This window comes from Microtus ochrogaster, chromosome 6 (assembly GCF_000317375.1).
Source record: "Microtus ochrogaster isolate Prairie Vole_2 chromosome 6, MicOch1.0, whole genome shotgun sequence".
Lineage (NCBI taxonomy): Eukaryota > Metazoa > Chordata > Mammalia > Rodentia > Cricetidae > Microtus > Microtus ochrogaster.
In genome coordinates, this window is record NC_022013.1 from 40,968,968 (window position 1) to 40,996,177 (window position 27,210).

Genomic DNA, 27,210 nt, shown 5'->3' on the forward strand with positions numbered 1-27,210 from the left:
CCTGTAGGTATTCAAGACAGTGTAGGAGCAAAAGATTCACACAAGAAGCACAAGCAGGGGCTTTGGAGGAAGAAGAGATGAGGACGATCAGATTGGGGGTATTGGGGGGAGAGTCTCGGGTGACAGTGGCTGACATTGTTGACTCTAAGAAGCTATTTCGTCACCATGGCCGGGGGTCTTCAAACTACCATCTGTATTTCCAGAGTTAAAGAGCTAAGATTTATTTTTTTCTTTTTGGCTAGAATTGCATTGCGGTTACACCAGTAAATAGGGAAGATTGGCGGTTACAATCACAAGACCATTTGTATTTGCTAGGCTAGAGTTTCCCAGGCCACGGGTCCCTGTGTGTGTTTTGTGTGTATGGGTGGGGGAGACGGCTATGGCTAGCGAATGAATACGGACTTTAGAGCCGGCACTGGGACCCTCCAGGCCAGGGAACCAAGGGTATTGGATGCTTCAGTCTAGCTATCTACTCAAGCCAGTGTCCTGGGCTTTCCCTGGGAGTGTGTTAGACACGCACCTTCCAGGGACTGTTTCCAGGGCTCTCCAGTTTGTATGACATGTACATGTATGTACATACATGTGTGTATGGTATGTACAGTGAAGTTGGCAATGTGCTGTTCTATGCTGGAAGCCGGAGCACTGAGGTGAGATGCGGTTAGCAATTCAGGGAGGACAGGTGCGGAGGGAAAAAGCGGCAGCGTGTGGCAAGCCAGCAGGGCCCGAAGCTGCCTTGGTTAGGACTCTTCCCTCTTGGTCACAGCCTGCTGTGACCTCCCATGCCCACTTCCTTGCCACAGAAAGGCCCCTTCTTTGCTCTGTGATTTCCAAGGCATCCTTGGCCCCGGGTCAAGCCAGAACTGAGATGTTCCCGCCACCAGGAGCTGGGCTTCTCCCAAAAGCAGGGACTTGTTGGGAAGCCGAGGCAGAGTGGAAGGACATTTGGCCTTCCTTCCCACTTGTGCTGGGGAAGCCCACTTGGTGAGTGGGACTGGGGAGGGCACCTCGGGAAGGTCTTTCCTGGCAGTGGCTTCGTCTTAGCACAGGAAGGATAGGTGCTCAGAAGGAAAAGTCCCTACAGAGACCTCCCTATGGGGTGCGGGGATCCCCAGTTTCCCAGGGATCGCCAGCCTCTCAGGTCTGCCTTCCTGACATCACGGTATGCCAGGGCCTTCTGGATTAGGAGGGTCAGAGTGAGAGGCAGGCTCTGAATAGAGGCAACTCTACAGTGCTCTCTCCTCCGTGGCGATTCTGCGCAGGTTTTCCCGGACTTTGATGAACTCAGGGGCGTGGTCCTCTTCTCTCTGTGGAGGGTTTTCCATCTGGAAGAGAGAGACACGAGTGCTTTTGGAAGGGCTGGGGGAAGGGCTTCTCTTCTCAAAAGCCATGGTGTTGAACCAAAGGTCCTGTCCATGGGGAAGCAGAAGCACCTTGAGGTGGGTTTTACAAACCGTCCCAAAGTAGTGGTGGCTGTGGTGGTGGTGGTGATGGGTATCAGGAAAATAGATGCTTGAGAGAGAGTCTTCATAATTAACATGAAAAAAAAATTACCCTCATTTCAGGAAACACTATCAAAACAGTATGCATGAGCTAATCCCACCATTTCTGGATATGGGCAGGGGGTTGATGAGTAAATGACCTCTCAAGGGTCAGGCTGCTTGTGGCCTGGGGTTTTGAGCCTTGGACATGTTTTAGCTCTCTATCCCAGGTCCATTTGTAAGCGCTTTCCTCTTAATAAACTTTATCTCCACCACCATCCGTGCCCCGGGCCAATTCTTCCAGGACACAAGAACCTGGGAATCTCAGTGAATTCCCTCTGTACCAACATGGGGGCAGTGTAAGAGACCGGGTGCTCCTTGGGAAGCCTGGTTCAATTGTTTATCCTTCTGGCATCGAACTCCCAACCTCAAAAATGCAAATGGCGTCTGCTCTCAGGCAGATGATCATCAGATCTAATGGTCCTTATAGGAAAACAGGCCCAGAGAAGTGAAGCCACCGTACTAGAGTCACACAGCAGGCCAGAGGTAGATTCCTGGCATCATGTCAACCTTCCCTGGGGGCTTGGAGGAGCTTGGACTGGAGTGATGTCCTCCTACCCACCTGGTTCAATCTCTGCTGCCTTCTCAGAAGCTCCTGCCTGAAGGGGCACTGAAGCCGCTTGGCTTCCAGCTCCTCCTCTTTCTTCTTGATCAACTGATTCCAGCGACGGTGCTCCAGGACCCGCTGCAGTTCGGGTTTGCTGTCCACACCCAGGCCCCTGGAGGAGGGGAGCTATCAGGAGATTCCCTTCCCAGCCTTCCCAGTCTGGGACGGCAGTTTTCGGTGACACCGGCCACACCATTATCTCCTATGATATTTGGGCAACACCGGTGGCAGGGAGGGGGGATGGGGGAGGGAGAGGGGGGTACCCTTGCTGTCCCATGCTATAGGGAAAGGCAAAGAGCCACTGTGTCCAGTTGCCAGGCAGGCTTGAACTATAGCAGGAGAATTTCAGCCCAGGCAGCAGAGACCAGGTGCCCTGTGGTTGCTGTGTATTTTATGAGAGCTTCTGAAGATGCTGGGCTGAGCGCTCTCAAAATCTCCTGCGAGTTAATTTCCCTACAAGGATATCGATTTATCCCCATTTTCCAAGCCAATTTTTTTTTTAAAGTCTAGGAGACAAGAAACAACGTCTGGTTTTCATGTTTCCTTGATTATCAGTCACATGCAATGACCTTTAAAATGTTTCCAGCGTTTACATTTCTCCTTTTGCAAATTATTTCTTCTTATTTGGTTTTTCCTTGTAGACTAAGGTACATGAATATATTAATATTTTATACTGTATATGTAGTTTCCAATTTAATTTATTATATAGCACATATTTCGGTTTGCTTGAAGCTGTTTTTCATTGTGGTGGTATTTTTGATACTATAGTGAATGAACACCACACAAAGCAACTGAGAACAAGACAATGTTACAATATCAAGGAAAAACAAACCCACAAACAGTCCAGAGTGTAAGGGGCACTCTGCTGTATCTTGGCTGTATCTCAGAATGGAAATTACAACCAGCTCCAATACAACTGGCCAGCAGAGGGCGCCACGAAGACAGTCCCTCCACCTTCAGCCTGGGCCAGGGGACTACAGATGTGCCAGACTTCCCCTTGGCTCTTCTGTTTCATTACCAGCCTCTCGCCCAATATGGGAACATGGCTGTGAAGGAGCCATCGCTGCCTGATACCCCAACAACATCTGTGTGCGCTCTAGTTTTCTCTGCTGACACAACCCACCTCCCACCAGGGCTGCCTCCTCTCCCTGCTTTAGGCCTTCCAGATTTCATCTCTTTCATGAAGTCATTTAGACAGCCCCACCCTTCCAGTACCTCCTCTGGGGTCCCACACTCTTTTAAAGCCTCCATCAAGGCACACACTCTCGGCCTGATATTCTTTCATTCTCTTCTGGGAGGAAAGGAACCGGGCCTCTATTTTTGTATTCTAGGTCTGGGAATGGTGCTCTGCATGCGATAGGAGTTTAATAAGTTCACGTGGCTTCCGTGGCATCCAAGCATGCATTAAGTGGCTGGGAGAGAGGATGGGGCTTTGGGGTTCTCACCGTTTCTTCTGGTGACCCCGTGGGGCTCCAGATAATGACCAGGTCAACCTCTTTAGGTAACATTTCTCTAAGCACAGCAGGCCTGTGCAGGATATTGCTAGGCCAGGCAGCTGGGTGCCATCCTACCTTCTGTGATTCATGAGCAGCTCCCGGTGTAGCTCCTGGTGGCTTCGAGAGGCCTTCACAGGGTTCAGCAGCTTCTTGGGTTTGATGAGCTCTGGATTCCATGACTCTCTATACTCTGGCCGAGCCATGAGTCCCCCAATGTCTGCCCTCTCCCTCTGGATCTCCGAGTACATTGAAGCTGTCGTGATGGGCAGTGAAGTTACTTCAAGGATGTCTACAGTGCTACCCACTTCTTGGGGCACAGCTTAGTGGGGAAACCTGGGTAAGCTATCTGACCATTTGGATCTTGCTTTCTGCCCCTCTGTTGTGGGTAATCAGCCATTACCCGTGGGTTAAAAGGTTGTTATGACTATTGAAGATGATGTTTGTAAAGCATTTGGGGCACAGAAGTAAAATATCACCAAGGCTTAAGATATGACTTTGTTATGGGACTTTTCTTTTCAGAAAGCGTTTGCCATGCAAGCGCAAGAACCTGAGTTAGATTCCCCAGTACTCACAGAAACAGCTTGGCATGATGCTGTGTGCTTGGGGTGTCAGTACTGTGAGGCAGAGACAGGTGGATCCCTGGAACTCACTGGCCAGCCTAGCCAGCCTAATCAGTGAGATTACTCCTAATCCATGTCCCAGTGAGAGACCCTGTTTCAGGATGCAAGGCAGACAGTGCCTGAAGAATAGCATCCGAAGATGACCTCTGGCCTCTACACATATATGCACACACGCACATCTGCATATACATACATACCAAAGTGCATACAAATGGGTTGCGGCTGGCTGTGCTGGATAGTTTTATGTTAACCTGACACAAGCTAGAGTCATCTGAGAGGGGGGAACCTCAATTGAGAAAATGTCTCCATAAGACTGAGTTGTAGGCAAGCCTGTAGGGCATTTTCTTAATTGATGATTGATGTGGGAGGTCCTAGTCCATGGCAGATGGTGCCAGCCTTGGGCTGGCTGTAAGAAAGTGGTCCTGGGTGCTATAAGAAAGCAGACTGAGCCATGGGGAACAAGCCAGTAAGCAGCACCGCTCCACGGCCTCTGCATCAGCTCCTATCTCCAGGTCCCTACCCTGTTTGATTTCCTGTCTTGACTTCCTTTGTTGTTAAGCAGCGATGTGGAAGTGTTAGGCGAATAAACCCTTTCCTCCCCAAGTTGTTTTAGGTTATGGTATTTTATCACAGAAATAGTAACCCTGGCAGTGAATAGGACACTGGCAGAAGAAAAAAAAAATTACCCAAACCAAAACCAAAGGGATTATATTTGTGTTTCTGCTTTCAATAAGCTTGTACTAGAAAAAGAAAAGGTGTGTGTGTGTGTGTGTGTGTGTGTGTGTGTGTGTAATCTGTAGTTGTTAAAGACAATTTAGATATGGTAAAAACAAAACATCCCCCCTTATTGTCCCATTCCCTAGCCATAGTTCCCAAATTGATGGGAGGGCTGAGACTTTCCGCCTTTGCCACAGCAGAGAGTAGTATGTGAAACGCAAGGGCTGCCGTACCCCTGTTACAAAGGGATGGTTGTCATCTCTTCTCATGTGTGACTGCTCTTGGTACTGGAACTTTGTCAGTGTACTTCAGATTCAGGCAGAAAGGCTCAGGACCACAGACAGGTCCCTGTTCTTGAAATGCTTTAGAAAGAGGAGAAGAGGAGAGGAGAGGAGGCGAAGGGAGGGGAGGGGAAGGGAGAGCAGAGCAAAGTTCTTTAACAAACCTGTAGTCACAGGGGATAGCTGCTGCCTGGCTGTTCATGGTTCTGAGTAATTACAGTGAATATTGGGTGAAAGGTTTGAGTCCCTCAGCCCAGCTTCCAGAAAAGCACCCTCACCCCTTCTCTGAGACAGGTCTTTCTGCGACACCCTGTTGGTGCTGACCTTGCAGCCCTCCCGCCTCCACCCCTGTAGCACTAGCAACCCCAGCCAGCATGCTTCAGCCGGTGGAGTTGAGCATGTTCTGTGTGGTGGGCATAGCAAGCGACTGGTCTAATACGCAGTAGGCACTAATGTTCGTTAGTAACTGGTGCTAAAACTTTTAAGGCTTTGTTCTTGGGGATCCTTAGCCCTAAGTTGGTTTCCATGCGGCAATGGAGATAGCACGCCCTATCTCACATCCTGAGACTCTACCTTCTTGGTCTCCTCTTTTCTGTCCCAGGCTCTCTCTGGATCTGGCTCTCTGCTTAGATTAGTCTTGAACTTGTTATATAGTTGAAGATGACCTTGAATATGAGGTTGTCCTGCTTCTACCTTCAACCCCAGCAAAGGAAAAGCATTAATCTCCCGAAGGTGTTCTGGTGGTAACCAGGTGAAGTGTCAGAGTGGAGAAATATCCGCTTTTTTAAGTTGAAAATATTTTTTTTCATACAATATATTCCGATCACAGTTTTCCCTCCAACATCTTCTTCCCACCTCCCAATTCACCCAGCTCCAGGCCTTCTTCCTCTAGCTCTTTGTTGGGGCACAGAGGTCCTTGTACTCATAGAGAAACACTAAGAGAACTAGGCGTGTTAATCACACAGGGGTGTCTCCTCATGGAGGAGATGCGAATTGAATATCTGCATTGCAGCCAGAGAGCTGAGAGTGGATTTATTAACAACCCGGAGACCTTGTTGCTATCTCTGGAGGCAGATCTCACCCTAATTCCCCAGAATGAATATTCCAGACTCTTCCTCCCTACACCATTTCCCATCCTTAGAAAGGTTGTCACAAGTACTTTATGGTTGCTGACTTCTGTGCTGTCGGTCAGAGACCACACTAGACACTAGGCCTTTTAGCTGTAGAACCCACCCTCAAGACCACATGTACTCTGTAAAAGAGTCTCACTGTAGCCATACCTTAAGTTTTATTTGTGCACCTGGAATTGGGCTGATTGTTGCCTGGAAACCTTTCCCCAAGTTGTACTGTGTTTAAATATGCTGACAGTGAACCACCTGGCATTAGACCCCTCAAAGTCTGATCCAGGTTGATAAGTCAGTCTGCAACAGGTTTTCATTCCCATCTCCTTGCATGGTTTGCTTCCTGCCTGACACCCACAGAGACCCCTCATCTCTTTGAAAAACAAATGGGTAAATTAGAGGAAATCTGGATAAAAATAAAGAAAACAGCCCAAGAAATACAGACACTCACAGATATGTACACACACATACATCTACATGAAAAAAACAAAACTCATTAAAAACACAAAATCAGAAGCTACTCTATACAAGTAAAAGATCAGTAAGATGGAGTGTTCAAGCAAATCAATTGATATGAGACAAAAAGTCTACAGAAATACTACTGAGTTCACTTTCTGATGGCATTCCACTGCTGGGGGTGGCGCCTCTGTTAAGTGTGGCTCATAAACCCATTGAGACTCCATATTTTACACTAATTTTTCTTTTGCAAGCAGTTATCAATTGGAGATAGCGTTTTGATTAAGGATGAGAGCTTGCGTCCACTCCCCTCTCATCACTGGGCCCTCATCTGGCTTGGATCTGTTCAGGCCCTGTGCCATGCGCTTTTGATTGGATTAGCAGTCTCAGAAGCAATTTTTTCTTTGATTTTTGAGACAGGGTTTCTCTGTGTAGCCCTGGCTGTCCTGGAACTTGATCTATAGACCAGACTGGCCTTGAACTCACAGAGATCCCCCTGTCTCTCCCTCCTGAGTGCTGGGATTAATGGCGTGCGCCACCACAGCCGGCTCAGAAGTATCTCTGAAATGAGAATCGTTATTTTCTTTCTCTGTATCTTTCTTATAAGTCAATTTGTTTTCAGCTTATATTCTAATTTTTTGGTTCTTAAAATGGTCTCGAAGCACCTTAGTTATTTATTTGCTTTTGAGATAGGACCTCATGTAGCCCAGGCTGGCCTCAAAATTGTGTTATAGCCAAGAATGACCTTGGACTTGTTATCTACTAGTACAAGCCTATGCCACCACGCCTGGTTTTAAGCAGGCTAGGAATCAAACCCAGGGCTCCATGCATGCTAGACAAGTATTCTACCGTCCGAGTTACATCTTGGCATCTTTAGTCACTTTAAGAGGGAACATTAGAAAATTACCACCGTGCCCACCAAGGGGGATTAGTTGTTTTAGTTGATGGGCTCGTATTTCTGACAGCCAATGTACCAGAATGCTTTGATTCGAATTGGAGTTTTAAGATCCCCGTTTGCTATCCACTCCATTGCTGAGTTCTCCAGTCTTCAGTTCTCTGTAGTACTCGCCATGTCCCCAGCTCCCATGCTGTCCAGGCTGCCATCACAGCACACTTCAGTGTCTCCCTTGACTCCCTGGCTAGTTCCTCTGCCCTCACCCTCTTCGGGCCCCAGTCTTCCCAGTGCAGAACGCTTCTTGTCGGCTCCGTCACCTTTCAAAGAACTAGCTGTATATTGCTGACATGGTAAGACAGTAAGCAGAAATAAGTTGCATAACTCTTGGACATTTATGTAACAATACTATTTTAAATATAATTATTTAATAGTAATATTTTAAAAAGACATAACTGGGCTGTGGCAGTACATGCTTTTAATCCCAGGACTCAGGAGGCAGAGGCAGGCAGATAACTGTAAGTTCAAGGCCAGCCTGGTCTTCAAATCGAGTCCCAGAACAGCCAGAGCTGTTACACAGAAAAACCCTGCTAAAAAAACCAAAAAAATCCAAAACAAAACAAAACAAAAGGACATACCTATATCCCCAGTAAAACAATAGAAGAGAAATCAAGTTGTATGGCAGAACAAAATAATTACACAGAATTAAAGAATTAAGAATTTTACACGATAGGAATGGACATTGAGAATATATGAAATAATGTTTGCCATACAATCATCAGATGCTTGCATTCCTCTCATTTGCCAGGTATTATGGTAGCATTAGGTACCCAGCAGGGAGCTAAGCAAGTGGGGGGCCCTGCTCTAACGATTACAAATGGGACCAAGTTCATCCAGGTGCTGGGGAGGGCCCCTGTGAGGAGGTGGGGCTCCAGTGAGCATTGAGAGCGAAGGGGAAACTGCTCCAGGCCTGGGGAGCAGCTGTCTGGCTCCCGCACCTTGAACAAGCCTGGTCTGTTCTGGGAACACAAAGGCACAGTGTGCCCAGAGAGGCGCCATTCGGTGGTGGAGTGTTCGCCGTGAGGGTGGACAGCTGGCTTCAGGTCCGGGAGAGGGCGAGTCAGATTGGATTTCTGAAAGGTCATGCTGGCTGCCGTGTAGGGGAAATGGCCAACAGGCCTTAGGAATTTTTATTTCCTTCCCTTTCAGTGGGCTGCTTCTGTTTGCTCCTTCCATCCCCATCACATTCCAGAGAAACCTTGGCTTGGCCTGGCTCTCCATCTTCGCCCCCAGCCCACCCCCGCAGTCTTGGTTTCCAGGGTCCTTCTGGGAAGACAAGCCTTGTCTGGCTTACCCTTCTGTGGTCACTGTCTTGAAATACCCCATACACATGAAAGAGTAGAGCTCTTCATTTTGTACTGGGCCCTGCAGCAGATGGGATCACCTCATACACCAGGTCTATCAGTGGTTACTCCTGGCTTAAGGGTCTCTCTGGGAGTCCACTCTTTTTAAATCTATGGTCTATGATGAGGCAGGAATCTCTAAAAGGGCAGCTGCAGCTGGGAAAGCTGCCTTTACCTCTCTAAATGCTGAACTTCAGTAGGTGTGTGTGTGTGTGTGTGTGTGTGTGTGTGTGTGTGTGTGTGTGTGTGTACAGAGTGAAGAAGGGCTCATGGGAACCCTCAGGGTTTAAGAGCTGCAATATGAGTCTTCTAGCCTTTTAATTTGATAGACGAGGCTTCCGAGTGGAAAACCCTGTGTAGGTCCTCTCCTGGAAGATGCTGTTCACTGGAGGCCTTGGACCCTTGTGGTCACAACCTGCCTCACTAGGGTGGCAGCCCTGGTTGCTGATAGGAGCCATCTATTCTGGGTATTTGATGGGGCACTGTAGAATTCCAAAGCAGAAGAAGATCTGAATTATCCTGGAGGTCATGTTGGGTACCTTGGGTAGAAATCTGGGGTCACTCCCAAAGCTGCTGCGGTTCTGAGCAATCTAACACCATTCCGGATATGGCCATGATGAGGCCAAGAACTGGGCTTTAGACAGGCTAGCTCTGAAAGAAAATGAGCTGGCAGGAAGAGGAAGGGCTGGAGAAGGAGGAGATAAGTGGCCAATACCCTTAAAGGCGACATGGAAGTATCTGCCGTTCACACCTTGAGTTGAATTTCAGCTCTGTTCCCAAATCAATGAAGATTTCTGAACAGGACGCTGCGGATGCTCACAAGGCTCTTGGCAAATGGCTAGCTTGGAGTCCAAAGGCTCCGTGCTGGTTCCCAGGGCTGACAGAGATGGCAAAGCAGCCTGTGAGTTTCACTCTCAGGCCTCAACTCCCTCAGGTTAAACCAGAAATAGTGATGTGTGGCCACCTTATTAGCTGAGATCCCTGTTAAATACAACCTGATCGTAGCCTTAGGACTGAGTTCTCTTATTTTTTTTTTAAAGAGGGGATAATCATTAAGTCATTAAATTTTAACATTTGCTGAATGTTGGGGTCCCCAGGGGAGTCACATCCTAATTCCAGTTCAGTAGCTTAGGGGTACATCTTAGTGTTTGAGAGGCTTGAAAACTCCTGGGTGACTCAATAGTCAGATGCCTTTGCAAAACCAGAGGAAGAAGGAGGGAGGGAGGGAGAGAAGGAGGGAGGGAGGAAGACATTCAGGCCTCATTGCTCCAGCCAAGTGACTCTAGCTGGCCATGGTTGGCCAGTCACAGCATGCAGGTCTGGTTGAGGGTACACTTAGGCTTTTAACCCAGGCATCCTCCTCTGGAGAATCCTGGTGTTGGAAGACTGAGGAGCATCTTCTGGGCAGGAAGCTCTGCAGCCAGAAGTGTCAGCTAAATGAGTGGCCTGCGTGTCTCTAAGAGAACAGTTGGTGAGGCTGACCTCTTTCAGGGGGCATCCGAGGAGATAAGAGTGAAGAAGAGAGACTGAGACCTCTGGTTCTCCCCAAGAGGTCCCAGGCTGCTTCCTAGAGACTGAGCCAGGTTCTGGGTGTACACAGCTGGGTTGGAACAGTAGCCTTGACAACAAACCCTGGTCCCTTCCCGGACAGTGAAGGCAGAGACAGAAGAGAATGATAATCTTACTTCAGGTCAAGTTCATACTGAAAACAGCTGTGGGACCAAGGCTGATGCCCAAGGTCCTCCTACCCCTCTTTGAGGCAGGGCTCATATATGTCATATATGCTTCAGACATGCTCTATAGCCAAGGATGACCGGGAATTCCTGATTGTCCTGCTGCTGCCTCTCAAGTACTAAGATTATAGTGTAGCCACCATGCCCCATGAATGAGGCGCCAGAGATCAGTCTCAGGGCTTTGTGCATGCTAGGAAGGTTCTTGACCAACTGAGCTACATTCTTAGCTTTGTCTACTGTCTTAATGTCCCTTCTGTCTGCTTTCCGACTATCTTCAATGTTCTTATCTTATTTCTGTTACAACAATGACACTGGGTCTAGTCAAATGTCCAACAGTTAAAGCAAAGGCAATAGATGGTAACATGCAGGCCTAGCTAGTCAGGCAAATAAGCCATGCTCTCTGACCTCTGACCAGCGGAAGTCATGGCATCCACGCTAAGGTCATTGGAGTGTAAAAGGGTACGGTGTGCCCAATGCACTCTGCACAGTACTTGAATTAGCAAGGCCCACCCAAGGCAAACTGTAAGCCTCCTGTCCTGCACGTTTTGGGGTGAGCATGGGACTTGGTCTGAATCTCATGATTGTCCTGAAGGCAACTCATTTTATAGTTGAGGAAGTCAAAGCCCTTTATGCCAAGATACATGTTGGGTAGTTAGCAAAGCCAGGATCTTTGGACTCCAAACCTAGTATTCTTTCTACCATGACACTATCTCCCACAAATGGCATATTTTTGACTCAGTAGAGCAGATTTACTTTACTTTTTTACATTTGCTCTCTCTGTATGCTCAAGAAACCTATGGGAGAAGCAGCTGAGCCCCTTTGACAGCTGAGAACACGGAAGCCAGTGAAGCCTGTGAAAAATGCTAGCGCTACCTTGCCACTTGAAACCACAGGCCTGGCAGCCTTCACCCCCGTCCCCCAAACCTTCCTGGTCCAGCATCAATAGCCTCAGAAGGGAGGCTTTGAGAAAAGCTGGCAAGGGAAGGAGGAACATTCAGAAAAGTGACAAGCTGGCTACCACGTGTCCTGACTGCCCTTTCCTCCCTGCGGGTGGCGTGCATTTGTGGCTTACTGGCCGGTAGCCTAAGAACACATCTGGCAACACCTCCCGGTCTCCCTGCAGCCTCAGGCCAACCTTGAAGCTGCCTGTCCATCTGAACAAGAGGACTCCAGACTGGCTTCCTCAACTCTCTGTCTTGGTTCACTGGAACTTTCTAGGCAGTGAGAAGGGGAGTTGGGTTGGAAGGGTTAGCCATACAGGGTCCTTTGCAAGGTTAGGAATTGTACCATGCTGTTGGGCAGGAACCAGCATGAACAGATCTCCCATCCTGCTAACCATGTGGTCTTGTGCCAGCCCATTTTATCTGAGACTGGCTCAGGGAAATCACTGCAGGGATTACCATCCTTCAGGCTAAAAAAGCCACCAGGATCCAAATCACCCAGAAACCTATGCATGGGGACAGCCTCAAACTTAGAAACTACCCTGCTTAGAGCAGCCTATAGTGATGTGCAATTCCCTAGGGCCTAATTTCTCTAGTTTCAGACTGGCCTTGTACCATGGGATGCTAAAGCCAAGTTCATCCGCAAGGTGGACACTACCGCTAGCCCTGGACCCACTGAACTGCCTATAAACTGAGAAGGTGGGCAACCCCTTCTTAGGAGCAAGTCACCCAACCTCAAAGATGCCATCTGATTTCTCCAGATCACATTGCCAGGGGTCAAAGGAACAAGAATCTGAGCTGAACTCTGGTGCCCAAACCCAGGTTCTGTGTTCTCATTGCATATAAAACCCGAGCTTTTGTCTATCTGTGGATTATTTACTGACCCCCCCCTCTTCAATAACCCCACACACCCCTATTGTGTAATAATGGATCTAGGAGAGGCTGTAGCGGACATTAAATTACTCCCAGTATTTAGAAGCAAAAGATCCACCAGGCTCCAGAACTGTAATTGAGAGCCCACTCAATCCCTGTCCCCCACCCCCACTTCCTAACCCCTTATCATTCACCCCAGTGAGGCAGAGTCTTTAGGTACCTAAATTCAAAGGGTTCAGTTACCAGGACAGCTTGCTCAGGTGCTCCCAGGTCGCTCCCCGTCCCTCCACCTTCTCCCAGAACACAGCCTGACAGCTTGGGACAGAACAGGCAGGAGTCTCAGAGCAGTGTCTGAGCTGTGAGCTCCTCTGCAGCTCGCAGACTTAGGGAACCCTAAGAAGGTCCCAGGGCTGAGGCAGCCGCCCCCAAAGGGCGGGCCTTAAACTCCCTAGATGGGAGGCAGTCTTACATTCCTGTTTATTCTGATATCAATAAAAAGGAACTGTTGCTATAGAAACTGTTATTTCACTTGGTGAGTGGCCATGTCCTCGGCTCAGAACACCATGTCCAAGCCACCCTGATTGAGAGGCACAAATAAATACCTGTTTTGTCATATTGGTGAGGAATATGAATCATGCCAAGCTTTGTTCCCATCAAGAAGGCTTCTAGCTGCTGTGAAGGAATTTCCCTTGTTTGTATGGGAGGGGATTCCAGCACTTCCCTCAAGGAGTGGGAAGCCACGCTCCCTGCTGCAGCAAGGAATTCTTTAGAAGGGTCTCTTGGGGTGCTATACCTTGAGCCAGTTCTTGGCCATCTTCCAGGCACAGGTGTCAGTAACATTGTAACATGAAGCTGTCATTTACAAATCTGTTGAACTACATTGAACACACCTGTGGGTGGTTTGAAGAATCCATGCATACATGGGTAGTGGCGGAACACACCTTTAATCCCAGCAGTTGGGAGGCAGAGGCAGAGAGATCTCTGAGTTTGAGCTCAGCCAGTCTACAGAGCAAGTCCCAGGACAGCCAGGCTAAGCAGAGAAATTCTATCCCTAAAAAAAACAAAACGAAGAACAAAGCTTGTATAATATAATACATATAACTTCATACCTGGATCTTCAAAGAAGCAGCAGCAGGATGTAGTAGGCAGGAGGAAGGTAGCTGATGGAGTCTATACCCAGACCTGACCTGATCCCAGCCCTTTCTGTACTTTGGTTTCTGTGGCTGGGTAATGAAACCTCAATGAGATGGTGTTCACTAATATACCCTACAGAGAGAACTGTCATGTGCTAAGGGCACCAATATCCATGCTTGTTCTTGGTCTCAATGAGACTGTGTGTAAATGAAGCTGAGGACATGGGCAGAACCCCAAAGCAAATCCACATGCTTGTAGATCAGAGACCTTTCCCTTACCTCTGAACTAGCTTCCTCTCGAGCATTGGGAGTGTTCCTGCTTTTGGCCTTATCCTGTGCTCTTCAGTGAGGAGACCAGAGCCTGCCAGTGAGACTAGGCATTTATCCCAGTTCGTTTTCTCATGAACTTCGGTTGTCCAGGAACTATTAGGACCAGGGCACACACCATGGTAAGCAGATGCATTGCCCATGCAGTTTGGGGTTCTTTTTGGCCACAGGATCTGTTCATTTAGCTAACATCTACAGAGTATATACTGTATTCCTGTCATGACCTAAGTGGATTTATGATGGGAAGGAGACAGACGGTACCCCTGTCCTTGGGGAATCCACTTTCAGAGAAGGGGAGGGAGAAAGAGAGAGAGAGACAGAGAGACAGAGAGAGAGAGACAGAGAGACAGAGAGAGAGACAGAGAGAGACAAAGAGAGAAACAGAGGGAGAGACAGAGAGAGAGAGAGAGAGAGACAGAGAGAGAGAGACAGAGAGAGTGAGCAGATAAGGAAGGCACACAAGGAAACACCAATCTGTGATGCATGGCTGTGCAGAAGGCAAGGTTGAATGAGAAGGGCAGTGATCTAGAGCTTGGGAAGGGTGGGCATGGCAGAGGCTGACTCATAAGAAACTGGCTATTGTTTATGTGGGAGAGATTGCCAGCCTGAGGGCGGCTAGTGTCAAGGCTCTAGAGTGGGAATGAGCTGGGAATAGTAGCAGAAGACCAGGAAAGCTGCAGTGAGGAAGGAGGGAGATGGAGGGACCTGGAAAACGGACCTGTGGGAGGGTACTTCAAGCACTCTGAAGCCATAGAAACCTAAAGTTGTGCATTCTCAGGCACTCAGGCAGAAGACAGTGTTCTAGAAACAATGTATAGTCCTCCGTGTTTGTTGCTCCCAACTTCTGCTTTTCTGGAAATTCCTGGAATGGTAGCCTCCCCCAGCTCCCCACCCTGGCGGCTTTGTTTCTCACAATTCTCCTAGTAGAATAGGAGGACTAAAGCCTTGTCAGGGGCTGGGGGTGTAGTTCAGCTGTAGGATGCTCGGAGTCCGTCTCCAGCACAGCGTAAAACTGGGTGTGGTGGCTGATACCTGTGATTCCAGTACTGGGGAGGTAGAGGCAGGAAGATCAGCAGTTCAAGACCGCCCTCAGCTACACAGCCAGTTCAAGGCCAGCCTGGGCCACAGGAGACCTCATTTAAATAAAACAAAGGACTTGTTGACTACTATTGCTACTCTTTTCCTTCTTATCTTATTCAACAGAGAAGGAACTGGGTGCTTCTTTGTGGATTTCAGTAGCCCATCAAAACCACCCTTAGTGCCTTCTGAAAACTGAGGCTCTAAGGGTCCTAGGGAAAGACTCTGACAGCTTCTGTTTATGTCTGGAGTCCCCACATCAGCCATGGTCACTATTCCTACCATTCACCCACTCTTCTAAAAAGCCCTGCTTGATGAATGGCCAAGGATAGTTGGCCAAGAAACATCAGTGCTAGGTGTTAGTGCCACTGTGTGGCCAGGACTCTTTATGGTGTTCTACCTAAGGCTTTTGGCACAGCCCAACTTGGTGCAGACCCAACAGGCTCACCCATGGGGGTGGCAGCCCGGCAAGAGGAGCCTTACCTTATTCTTGTCGTGGCTTCTGTCTCAATACTTTGATGCTGGCTATGGGTTAGACATGAAGTGTTCCCCACAAAAGCTAAAGTGCTGAAGCCTTAGTCTCCAGATGTGCCGCTCAGAAGTAACTAGGTCGTGATGGCCTTACCTTCATCAATAGATCAACGCACCGATGGGTTCACAGTGGAATAGGCTATCAGAAGGTGGGGGGGCTAGTGAGAGGAAGGAAGTAGGTCTCTGCAATGGGGTGATTTTGGGTTCATCTTATCCCTGTTCCTTATCCCTGGATATTATAAGGGAAGCAATGTTCTTACATCATGTTTCTGTCATGTCATAATCTTTTGTTTTTGTTTTTATAAATTTTTATTGAGCTCTACATTTTTCTCTGCTCCCCTCCCTGCCTCTTCCCTCCCCTTCAACCCTCTCCCAAGGTCCCCATGCTCCCAATTTACTCAGGAGATCTTGTCTTTTTCTACTTCCCATGTAGATTAGATCCATGTATGTCTCTCTTAGAATCCTCACTGTTGTCTAGGTTCTCTGGGATTGTGATTTGTAGGCTGGTTTTCTTTGCTTTATGTTTAGAAACCACTTATGAGTAAGTACATATGATGTTTGTCTTTCTGGGTCTGGGTTACCTCACTCAAAATTGTCATGGTCTTAAAAGCAATAGAAGCAGCTTCCTATCGTGTGTGAGTACTCGTAACATTGCACAGGAGATGGGCAAGCAGAAGCAGAACCACAGCCATCAATAAAAGAGATTGCAGCACCTTATGATGGGTGCAGTCAACCTCCATGCCAACCTGTAAAAACTGTCCCTCACATTGTAGGGGACAAGCACACCCACAATGATGCCCCTTCCTTACGAAAAAAAAAAAAAAAACAAGCTCATACATAGAGAACCCACTTCTATGTACACAAGTCCTTCAGCTAGGCCTCTTCTAGGGGAGTAAATCTCAACCACCATTGCTAGGCATCTCTGGATGCGAAAAACAGAAGGATTGGGACATGCTCATAGAGTGCTATATCAGAACCTTTGATGGGACCTAGATAAGGAAGTTTGTGTATGTGTGTGGGTTCCGTGGCTCAACAGCAGGACTTTGGGCATGCTAGATATGTGATCTATCACTGAGGTCCTTGCCGGGTCCAGTTAGCATATTTCCCTAGGGGAATCTTTGGTATTTTAAAGTTTGAAAACTACTATTTGATATGATGCATTTGTAAGCCCTTGTCTTTTGTTATTGTTCTGTAATGTCTGTGGCTTAAAAACCAAGCAAACCCATCCACACATTGCTTTTGTCAGAGAAAAGCAGTACGGACACAAAAGTATGGGGGAAAGCCACCTCTTCCCAAGCAGTTGTCCTGAGAGTCGGTTTGGAATCCTGTATGGGTCATGTTTGTTTGACTTGAGTATGGGAGAGCAGGGGCCCTTAAGCAAATGAATCTAGCAGGGAGATTGTTCCAGAAATCTTCAGGGTTCAAGGTGGAGTCACTGCTTTTCTGTCCCCTGCTTTTTCTCTCCTCTGAAACAAAGAGCTTTAGAAGTCCGTGGGCAGCCCCACAATGGGAAGACCGAAGGATACTGTCACGCTTTGCTGCTGCGTTCGTTCACTCCGTCCCCTCAAAGTATGAGAGGGAAGGGTCCTGAGCCCAGGGAAGGCAGCTAGCTGGGGCGTTTCTTGCTGTAGCGCAGGAAAAACCTCCCCAAACACTCTCCTTTTATTTCAGCTTAGTTTTCTTCAGCTCCAAAGGCAATTCAGATGGGCCCACAAACATCAGAGAAGTTTCCATAGCAACTTGAATATTCTTCCTTGACCCTGTGTTTTTGAGCCTCCATTTCCAAAGAAGTCCACAAAGTAGTCCTAGGATCAAACTGGCCACCTCTCTGGCCACTCCAAACATTTTCTAATGAAAGGATCCCGGGGGCAGGGGAAGAAGCTTGCCGGTGATTGTGAATTGGGGAAGAGTTGCCTTTCCAAGTTTGAACTGGAAGACATTTACCCCGGGGAAGGGATTTCAAGCGTGAAGATGGGAAGTGGGCCAGGGCCGCAAGAACCAAGAGTTCTTTTTCCGAAAGCTGGCTCTGAACCCGATGCCGTTGGCATAGTGAATTTGGACTCTAAGAGCGACCTTACCCTATTTTATTTGCCTTGCAGGGAGACAAATCAGGATATATTCTCACATTTCCCCTCACCCCATGTGTATGTCTGTGTGATGGGCAGATCATAGTAAACCATAAAATTTCAGAAATTCATGGTTGCATGCCTGGGGGCTGGTGGTGGGGGAGAGCAGCGCTCCTGGAAGAATTTAATTCAGATATGCAATGGATTTTACAAGCACATCCATTTTATCTTTGGAGCTACTTGGAATAAACTATTCTTCGTTGTTTACGTGAGGTTCAAATTGTACCAAGATTCAATTCTTTCATGCAGTGTTCCCTGGGAGTAACAGTGAAATAGAGGCTTTTCTGCCCCCTGGTGGCTAACAAGGAGTACAGACACCTGAAGAGGTACCCTGCTATCCAGGCTCCAGACAGAAGCCTTCCTCCCTAGGGTGGAAGTAAAACATGCCAGGTAGACTTTGATGGAGGGACAGTAGATTTCCAGGTATGACTGAGTGTGAGCTCTATCACAGAGTGAGTTCTTCCAGACAGGGGGCTATGAGTATATGTGTCAGCCCAGACACCAACCTGGGATCCACTGCTGTACCGCTAGAGGGCCTTCAACATGCCTTCCTCATCTCTGAAACTGGACAGTTGTTCTTCTGATGAACAGAGCACAGGGTAGGGAAACCTCAGCCCGAGAATTAGATCACCTGCCTAAGTGACACTATTATCGTAATACCTCATGTGACAGCACTAAAGTTCCCATTCAAGTGAAAACACTGGGGATACGTTAGGAAACAGATGTACAGGTAAACTAGGCATGGGATAGACTAGAGGCTGTTTGTAGTTAGGAGGATTATGGGGTAAGCTCTGCCCTTTCGTTTCTCATCCAAATATCCATAGATGTATTCATCACTAGGTTGCAGAGATGGGAACAATTGTCCTCTCTTTGTATAAATCAGTGATTCTCAACCTTCCTAATGCTGGGACCCTTTAATACAAGTCCTCATGCTGTGGTGACCCCCAACCATAAAATTAAGTCATTGGTACTTCACAACGGTAATTTCGCTACTGTTATAAATCGTAATGGAAATATCTGATATGCCGGATATCTGGTATGCGACTCCTGTGAAAGGGTCTTTGGAACTTTGGAGAGGTAGCCCTGAGTTTGAAACTGTTTTCTGCCTCTGAGGTAGGTGGGAGATTCCGTAGCGGACTAAGGGCTGCTCTTGCTGCTCCCTCGAACTGTCTACTTACTCACTAGATGGAGAGGATAATCAGTGGGTCCTGGCAGAACCAAGAAAGTGGAACTAGACAACACTTGATGTTTCTAGTGAGTGCTCAATTAGTAAGCACCCAGTCCTCAGGGAGGCTTCTGTCTCAGTCTTGGCTTGGGTGATATAGTTAGGGGACCAGCCTGTGACCCTGAAGCTCTGACTTGTCCTTGCTGAGCTGAAAGTTGAGAGCGGCAGTTCACAGCAGCTCTTTCAGCTAGAGAAAGCGCAAGGTCTTCGGATTAGGGAATCTTGCCGCCAGCTTTAGGAAAACTGACTCCCCAACGGCGAGCTTTGAGGTTTGAAATCTGATTCTTTGATTGGGAGTTGCTGGCTTTATGCTGGTGGGGTTCAGACCCTCCGCCAGGAAGGCGCTGTTGGTCCTGAAACCTTGGCCAGTTATTGTCTGGGGGCTTAAGGGAACCCTTGTTCAAAAGTTCACAACGGGTAGCTGGGCGGCGATATCTGGGCGACGGTAGGAGCGGGGCGCAGCAACACGGATCCCCCAGAGCTCTAGGCGGACGTCGGCGGCGCCACTACAGCGAAATGCTCTGACCTATCCGCCGCCTTAGCACTTTTGGTGGCATAGTCAGCCACTGACTGAGACCCGCTCCTTCCCCGGGCAGAAGGCAACTGGCCAGGAAGACAAGTCCTTTGACATTTTCGAATCACTTCCTTAAGAGGGCAGGGGTCCCAGTGGTTTTTACCTTTCCCCAAACTCTTTCCCGGAGTTCAGTTCCAGACAAAAGCATCCAAGTCCTCACTAAGGGCATTTTCTCCTTTTTTTTCTATATCTCGACGCTTTTCCAAATTATTTTTTTATGCTGACCATATAGTCATTTATTTTATTATTTGAATAAAAGGCGTTTAAAGTGTCCTCAGCAGTGTCCTGAGCAGAAAGTACAGGGCTTATCCGCACATAAGCCAACAAAAAAATTAGAGATGAACACCTGTCATCCAACAACATCCTCAAAATTCAAAAGCCGCCTCACGTCTCCTTCCCAATTTATACGCGCCCACGTTTAGCAAATGCTTTCTGGGATGCCTGGACCATGCTGTCCCCTCGTCATGGGCAACCACCTACGGGACATCAGGGCCAATACTCAGGGCTTTCTTCCTCCGCGGAATTCCCGCTTTGCTGCCAGACCTACCTCCTACTCTGGTCTGTTCTCTGCATGCTCTTGAGGACACTGCCAGATACGAATCCCGACAGGGATCTAGCAGAACCTCTGCAGGGAGGACTTGGTGTCTAAGCAAGAGTCTGCTTTTGTGTACCCTCATCTGTTTCCACACCCAAGAAGAAGACAATAGACGGGAGAAGAAAAGGAGTGATGGAGAAATGTCGAAACTGAGATGATGGGATGGAAGAAACCTGGGCACCAAGGGAAGGAAGTACTAGGGGCGCTGAGGTCTGCAGGGGGCGGTCCCGCTGGTTCCCACTTACCCGACCTGAGCAGCATCGCCCGGTACAGCCCGGTAGCCTCGGCGGGCACCTTGGACCACTCGCCCAGCTTCTGCGCCATGCCCCGAGCTGAGTGTCCCCACCGCTGAGCCTGGACTGAGGGCCTGAGCAGCGTCTCGGTGATAGTGACGCGCCTGGCTGCTCCACCCGCCCGCCCAGGGATCTGGTTACTGTAGGCTCCTGAGACACTGCGGTGGTGTTAGAGGGCCGGGGCCACAGGGAGTCTCTGCACGGAGCAGCTAGGGCACAGCGGGCGTCTCTGGACATTTTTGCAGCATCACATGGAGCGCGGCCGGCCTCCTTCCAGCCTGGCTTCTTGCCCACTTCACCCCGTTCTTGGTTTCTGGCCCCTATGAAGGCTGTGAGCAGGTATGGGATTCGGAAGCGCCGTTCCTGGCATTTGTTTCCAGTGGGCTGGTGAAGAGAAAAAGACCAGGACCCTCATCTGAGATGCGTGGAGAGCCATACATAGTTCTTGGCCCACAGGGTTATAAGGTGAGGCTTGGCAGGCGGATAGGTGAAGTGTTTAGAACCCGCTGAGTTCAGAGCAAACACTATACACCAATACTTTGGACTCTGAGAATATTGCTGAGTTCGCAGAGTGCTTGCTTGAACGAAGCCCTGGATTCGAGATCCAGCAACGGCTTAAAACCGGGGATTGTAGTGCACACCTGTAATCCTAGAGTTTTAGAAGCGGAGATAGGAGGATCAGGAGCTCAAGATCACCCTCAGTAGCTAGTTTGAAACCAGACTGGGCTATGTGAAAGGTGTCTCAACAAACAAGCAAGAAAACGAACATTCCCCAAAGATTTAAGTGGTACTGAGAGGTAGGGTCTTTGCTGGGGTAGGGGGAAGCTGAAGGGAGAAGTTGGTAGGATGCCGAACGACTGATTTCTCTGGCTTTGTGGTGTTCTGTAAACAGCCAGGAGAGAAGACCAATGGAAGAGTATGGAGACTCATGGGGCAACATTCACTGGGCAGATGTGGAATATGTAAAATGTTCCGCTTTGCCTGCACTGGGCTACACTGCATCTAAATAAAACAAGAGAATATAAAGTGTGCACTATTTGTGGTCTAGTTCCTTTACCTTTATAATCCTTCTAAGTGGGGCCTCTTAGCATTCTCATTTTACAAAGGAGAGGAACAAAAACTCAGAGAGGCTAATCTACTGCTCCGAGGTCACTCATCATGGAGCTAGGACACAAATTCTGATGGTCCGACCCGAGACACCGATTCTTCTCCACTGCTTCTGTTATACAAGTCTCTCTTCAGGGCAGTCCTAAGGTGTGAGTCTTCCCTCCCGCATAGAGATGAAGTCACTGAGACTCAGCAGATGAAGTGACTTGACCATACTTAAGATCCAGCCAGTTCTGAATCTGTGAAATTTGTGTCTGAAAACATGGGAGCTGTCTAGGGCACTGGACGGTCCAAGGCAGTGCCTGGGTGGGGCAAGAAATGATGAGTTAGCTGTTAAGGCCTTGGTCCCACCACCATAACCCCATCACCTCCGCATGCTTCCTGCCATCCTGTTTTCTTGGTCTTTGGTGAGCCCCCAATCACTGCCTGGGCCCAGCTTTTGTACCAGAAGTCCTTGGTGCTCAGCTCTTTCTGCACCATCCGGTGTCCTTGAGTACGCGTGACACACCCCAAACACCCTGAAGGATCTCAAGGTGACCCTGACCTTCAGGAGCCTCACTGATTGACCTGGCTGAGCATGATTGTCACCAACAACTAGCTGTCAGCACCACGCAGGACATTCCTGTCACATCCTTCCATGGAAGCATGGAAGGACAGCCGTCTTACAGTGCGTCTCATTGGACCCACTCAGTGGCTCTCTGATCAAGCTTCTGTCCCTCTGGGGGACCAGGAACGTAGGTTCAATGGACTTGCCTTTGGTCACTTCACTGGTTAGTAGCAGGACTGGGATTCGAACCTAGATGGCCCTATAACTTGCTGCCATGGACAGAGGCAGCCCCCTACTGAGGAAAAGAGTAGCTGAGGGATGTGTGCTTGGTGGATACGTGGAAAGGTGTCTTTGGGTAAGCCCTGGTAAGTTGCAGGGAGGTCTGACTCATCTTGTCCATTTAGTTTATACGTATCAATTTTCACCATGGGATCTGGCCAGAAGAGGGTGTCAGATCCCCTGAAGTTATAGGTCAGTGTGAGCCATCCTGTGTGAGTGATGGGAACTGAAAACTGGTCCTCTGCCCAACAACAAGTATTCTTGACCCAAGTTATCTCCCTAAGCTCCTTAAAAAAATGTATTAGCTTTTTCCTTCTGTGACAAAGCACCCAGGGCAAGCCATTTAATGGAGGGAGGACTGATTTTGGCTCCCAATTACAGAGGCACAATCTATAGTCCTTTGGTGCTCTCTTGCTTGGTCAGGTGGAGTATCCCAGGGGGATGTAGGTGTCATAACAAAGCTTGGCCTCATGGCCATCAGGAAGTAAAAAAAAAAAAATAGAGTTCAGTGATGAATAATAACACCCAAGGGTACACCCCCAATGAACCACTTCCTCCAAATCTGTCCATCTTCTACTTTCCAATAATGTCACCAAATTATGGATCTACCAATAGATTAACCCACCCCTGAAGCCTAGTCCTCATGGCTTAATCGCTTCCACAAAGCCTCATCTCTGAATGCTGCTGCCATTGTGATCAAGCTTCTGTGCAGAGCTTTAGCAGAGGTGCATGGGGATGCTTCATATACAAATCAGAACAATTTCCCTCTCCTCTCCTCTCCTCTCCTCTCCTCTCCTCTCCTTTCCTTTTTCTTTCTTTTCTTCTTTCTTTTTTAAAGAATAGTCTTAGGTTTAAAAGAAAGTTACGAAGACAGTACAAAGAGTTTTTCGTGTTTCACACCAACTATCTTCCATTCTTAACATCACAATGGATATAGGACAGACGAGATGACTCAGCAGGCAATGGCACTTGAAGCTCAGCTTGAGGATCTGAGTTCAAGCCCCGGGGCCCACCTGGGTCATCCTGGTTGCCATCTGATCCTTACAAACTTGCTATGGTATTCATACCCTTCCACAAATGAATAAGTAAGTAAATAAGTGTAATCAGACATGTTTAGATGAGTGCATGTGCCATAGTAGGTTTCTTGAAACGAATGAACAGATTTGATACACATTTGCTGACTGAAGTTGATTCATTGTTCTATAGTGTTTAGTGAATGCTCTTTTCAGTCCCAGGATTCTCTCCAGGATACCACATAGCCTGTTGTGTTTTGTCTCCTAGATGCCCCTTGGCTGTGGCCTTCACAGTTTGGAAAGTTGCTGGAGACCCGTGTTCTCCTGTGATGACACGCTGTGTAATTCCGCAGACACATAAAGAGAGGCTCACCTGCTCCTTGTGTGGCATTGCTCAGGTAAATAGGAGGGACTGGGGTCCCCAGAGGCCTCCAATTTTGAGCATTGCCACCAAAGAGGACAGAGAAGGGGGGCGTGTTTAGGGAATGGTCAGGCTGCTTTTTTGTCCTCCTTCTCAAAAGGATTGAGGGCACAAGTGACGTCATTTGTGGAAAGAGATTCTGGGACATAGAAAAAGGACCTACTCCAGAGAGTTGGGAGGACACCCAAGCCCTTCTCCAGTGTCTCCCCACACAGAGCAGGGAAGTAGGCTGGGGTTCACACAGAGCCTTAACATTACAAAGACAATGCAACTTCCAGACCTGAGTTAAAAAAAAATGCCCTTGACATACCTGCTGAACTTTTCAAATGGGGGCTAACCTGTGCCTCATGGGGCAATGTTGCCAGAGTTGGGGGTGTCCCTTTACTGAGCGGGCTCTGCACTCATAGGCACTGATAAAACGAGGTGGCTCAGAAATGCCACCTGGGTCTTTGCTGAGGCAGTCAGGGTGACTCATTGCCTTCTACCAGGACTGTGCTGATTGATGCAGCTGATTTTCCTTCACTGGGTTGTTAACCATTGCCAGACTGGTGGGTGTCAGTTCTGTCTATGATGGGCAGAGGCAGCGCTTTTGCCTGGCATGCAAAATATCCAAACACTGCTCACCACAGCTATGTCTTGGCTGGAGAAGAATGTTTGCATGCTTCCTGTACCTTATGAGGCCACCATCTGCTTGCTTCTTGTGCCATGATTGCTGGAAATCTCTATGGGCTGGTGGCTGGTAACCTTAATGGTCCTTTCCACCGAAGCCTCTCCTTTTCCACTCTGCTACATTGTGTTTACCTAGAGGTTATTGTCTCAGTATAACAATGTTAAAGACATCAGACAGACACCATCTATGGAGAAATACGTCTCCATAGACTGACACTTAGGGAACTCTTAGTTTATTCTTTGTTTTGTCTTGTCTCTTTTGAAATATGGCATCACTATCCCTGGCTGGGCTGGAACCCCACAGAGCTCCACTGGCCTCTGCTTCTGAGATTAAAGGTGGGTATGGTCACATTAATCTGAGTGGCTTCTGGTTTATTTGGTACCTGCTTTGTGGCTTTTGGACAGTACTAAAGATATCTGTGACTGTCCTTCCATGGTGGGTAACTGAGTGCTCAGGTTGGTCAGGCAGAGACCTGGCTGTGGAGCTGCTGGCCTCTAAGGGAGGTGAGACACTGCCAAGGGCAGCTGCAGCCTTTTATGGACCATGCTTTGACATCCTCACTAGATAAATGTTTGTGTCTTCGGTTTTTACGCTTGAGCATGTGTCCAGCACTCAAGTTACCAGGCTCGGGAGGCAAACACCTTTACCCACCGAGCCATCTCACCAGCCCCACCTGGGGACAGACTCTCATGTTGGACTGGTGCTCCCTATCTTACTGCCTCAGTTTCCTGGGTACCAGGAGTACAGGAGCTCCTCCTCATGCTTAGCTCTCACTTCGTTTTCCAGAGGAGAAAACAGAGACATGGAGAGATTAAGGACCCTTTCCTACAGGGTCCATAGAGCCGTTCTTCCCACTAAACTAATCTTGAAGATTGAATGTTTTTTTTTTTTTTTTTTAACTCAAGAGCCCTGAGTTCCACTTCACTAACCACCCACTCACTGAGGCCAGAGCCACTGTGAGTTGCCGGATCCACCTGTGCCTTCTGCCTCAGCATCTTGCCTTCATGGAGTTGCCCTATTGTTGAGGACATCTGCCAGTCTTTTGCGCCTCTTCCCCAGTATGAGGAAATTAAACCCAGCAGCCCCACTAAAGGCCTGGCTCTGGGGCTGCTTCCCATGCAGGGATTTATCGGGCTGCTGTTGGGTTCCTAGCCTAGGTGCACAGCAGAGGAGGGAAGGAGAGAGGGAGGGAGGTAGATCCTGTGGCATAAAATGTAAGCTACAGATCCCTCCCTCCTTTCCTCCTTTCCTCCCTCCCTCCTCTCTCTTCTTTCCTTCCTTCCTTTCTTAATTCTCATTATGAATCTGTTTCTTTGTCTGTCTGTCTGTCTGTCTGTCTGTCTGTCTGTCTGTCTCTCTGTGTGTTTGTATCCATGCTTGTGTAAAGACTGTAGAACCACGTTTGGTGGTGTTTCTCAGGTTGTCCACCTTGCTTTTTGATAGTCTCTCACTGGCCTGGGGACTATTGTTGATTCAGCCAGACTGGCTGACAAGTGAGCCACAAGGATCCACCAGCCTCTGCCTCCTCAGCAATGGGACTCACAAGTGTGCACCACTACACCTGGCTTTGAGAAACAGGTCCTGGGGTGGCACTCGGATCCTTATGCTTGCAGGCTGAACACTTTACGAACCCAGCTGCCTTCTTGGGGGATATTTCCATGTCAGTCTATGTTCCATTTACTCCCTTGACACGCTGCTGTGTGCAATGCAATGTGATGCCCTAGACTTTGGTGCCTTTTTGATTTTTAAAAACAATTCCCTTTAGTTGGACATCTAGTTTGTTTCAGTGTTTGGCTATTTCAAATAATTTTGCTCCGTGCGTCCCGCGCTTGCCTCTCTGCTCACATGCTGGCTTCTTTAGGGTAGATACTACAAAGTGGAAATGGTAAGCCAAGAAATATCTAAAATTTTAGCAGATGTCACCAAATTACCCGCCAGAATGGCTGGAGCATGAGCCATACCCACAATCATTTGTCTTCAATGGCTTCGGGGCATTAGAAGTTGGGGTAAAAGTTTTCCTTGGGGGGGGGGCACAGTAGTGCAAGGGAGGCTCCTAGGATGCTGGTGATTTCCTGCTTCCTGATATGACATCGGATTCCCCAAATTCATTAAGTGGTGTGCTTGCGAGAGGTGCCCCTTCCTACACACATGGTCCTCAGTGCTGTCTGGATGGCACTGCCGGCCACAGGATGCTATCCATCTTTCACAGTGTGGCCAGTGCAATGGAGGGGCTGCAACCTTACTTTGAATTCGTTTTAATTAAAGTGGGTCACACTGGACTGTGCAGCTCTGGGGAGTTGTGAGACCACAGGAGAAAAGCTGAAGGCCAGAGGACAGATGGCAGAGCAGTTAGCGCATGGGACAGAGTTCAGCCCACGCTGTTCACAGTTTATGTCACGTGTGGAGGGGAGAGTCATTCGTGATTTGCTTTGTGGATCCTTTCTGATGGAATTTAGATCCCTCCTTCCCTCCTTCCCTCCCTCTTGTCCTTCCTTCCGGTTCAACTGTGACCCCAGGCAGAATGAAAGAGTAGTGTTGAAATCTCTCCTCTGGATGGTGTGGAGAAACTCACTTTACACTTTTCCCCGGCTGTGTTCACTTTTTTATTTGGAGA

The 27,210-nt window shown here is 48.3% G+C and overlaps 1 protein-coding gene across 3 annotated transcripts; it reads right to left on the bottom strand.

Annotated features, from left to right (window-relative positions):
• Window positions 1-203: 203 nt before the first annotated feature.
• Fam107a (family with sequence similarity 107 member A) lies at window positions 204-20,710 on the bottom strand. 3 transcript variants are annotated; one of them, XM_005348517.3, is made up of 4 exons: window positions 20,512-20,710; window positions 3,717-3,894; window positions 2,101-2,257; window positions 204-1,322 (listed from the first exon to the last, which is right to left on the bottom strand). In XM_005348517.3, exons 1-4 carry the CDS (start codon window positions 20,588-20,590, stop codon window positions 1,224-1,226), a joined length of 513 nt encoding a protein of 170 aa, XP_005348574.1. In that variant the 5' UTR covers window positions 20,591-20,710; the 3' UTR covers window positions 204-1,223. The 3 variants fall into 3 exon arrangements, with proteins under 3 accessions (XP_005348574.1, XP_013202319.1, XP_013202318.1); XM_013346865.2 differs by lacking the exon at window positions 20,512-20,710 and adding an exon at window positions 12,899-13,082; XM_013346864.2 differs by lacking the exon at window positions 20,512-20,710 and adding an exon at window positions 12,922-13,079.
• Between the last annotated feature and the right edge of the window lie 6,500 nt (window positions 20,711-27,210).

Bases quoted from the DNA above. Each gene is read 5' to 3' on its own strand.
- Fam107a (XM_005348517.3), bottom strand. From the start codon at position 20,590: ATGGCGCAGAAGCTGGGCGAGTGGTCCAAGGTGCCCGCCGAGGCTACC. The intron at 3,895-20,511 runs GTAAGTGGGAAC...CCATCACGACAG, and splicing joins GGCGATGCTGCTCAGGTCGG to CTTCAATGTACTCGGAGATC. The intron at 2,258-3,716 runs GTAGGATGGCAC...CCCCTCCTCCAG, and splicing joins CTGCTCATGAATCACAGAAG to GGGCCTGGGTGTGGACAGCA.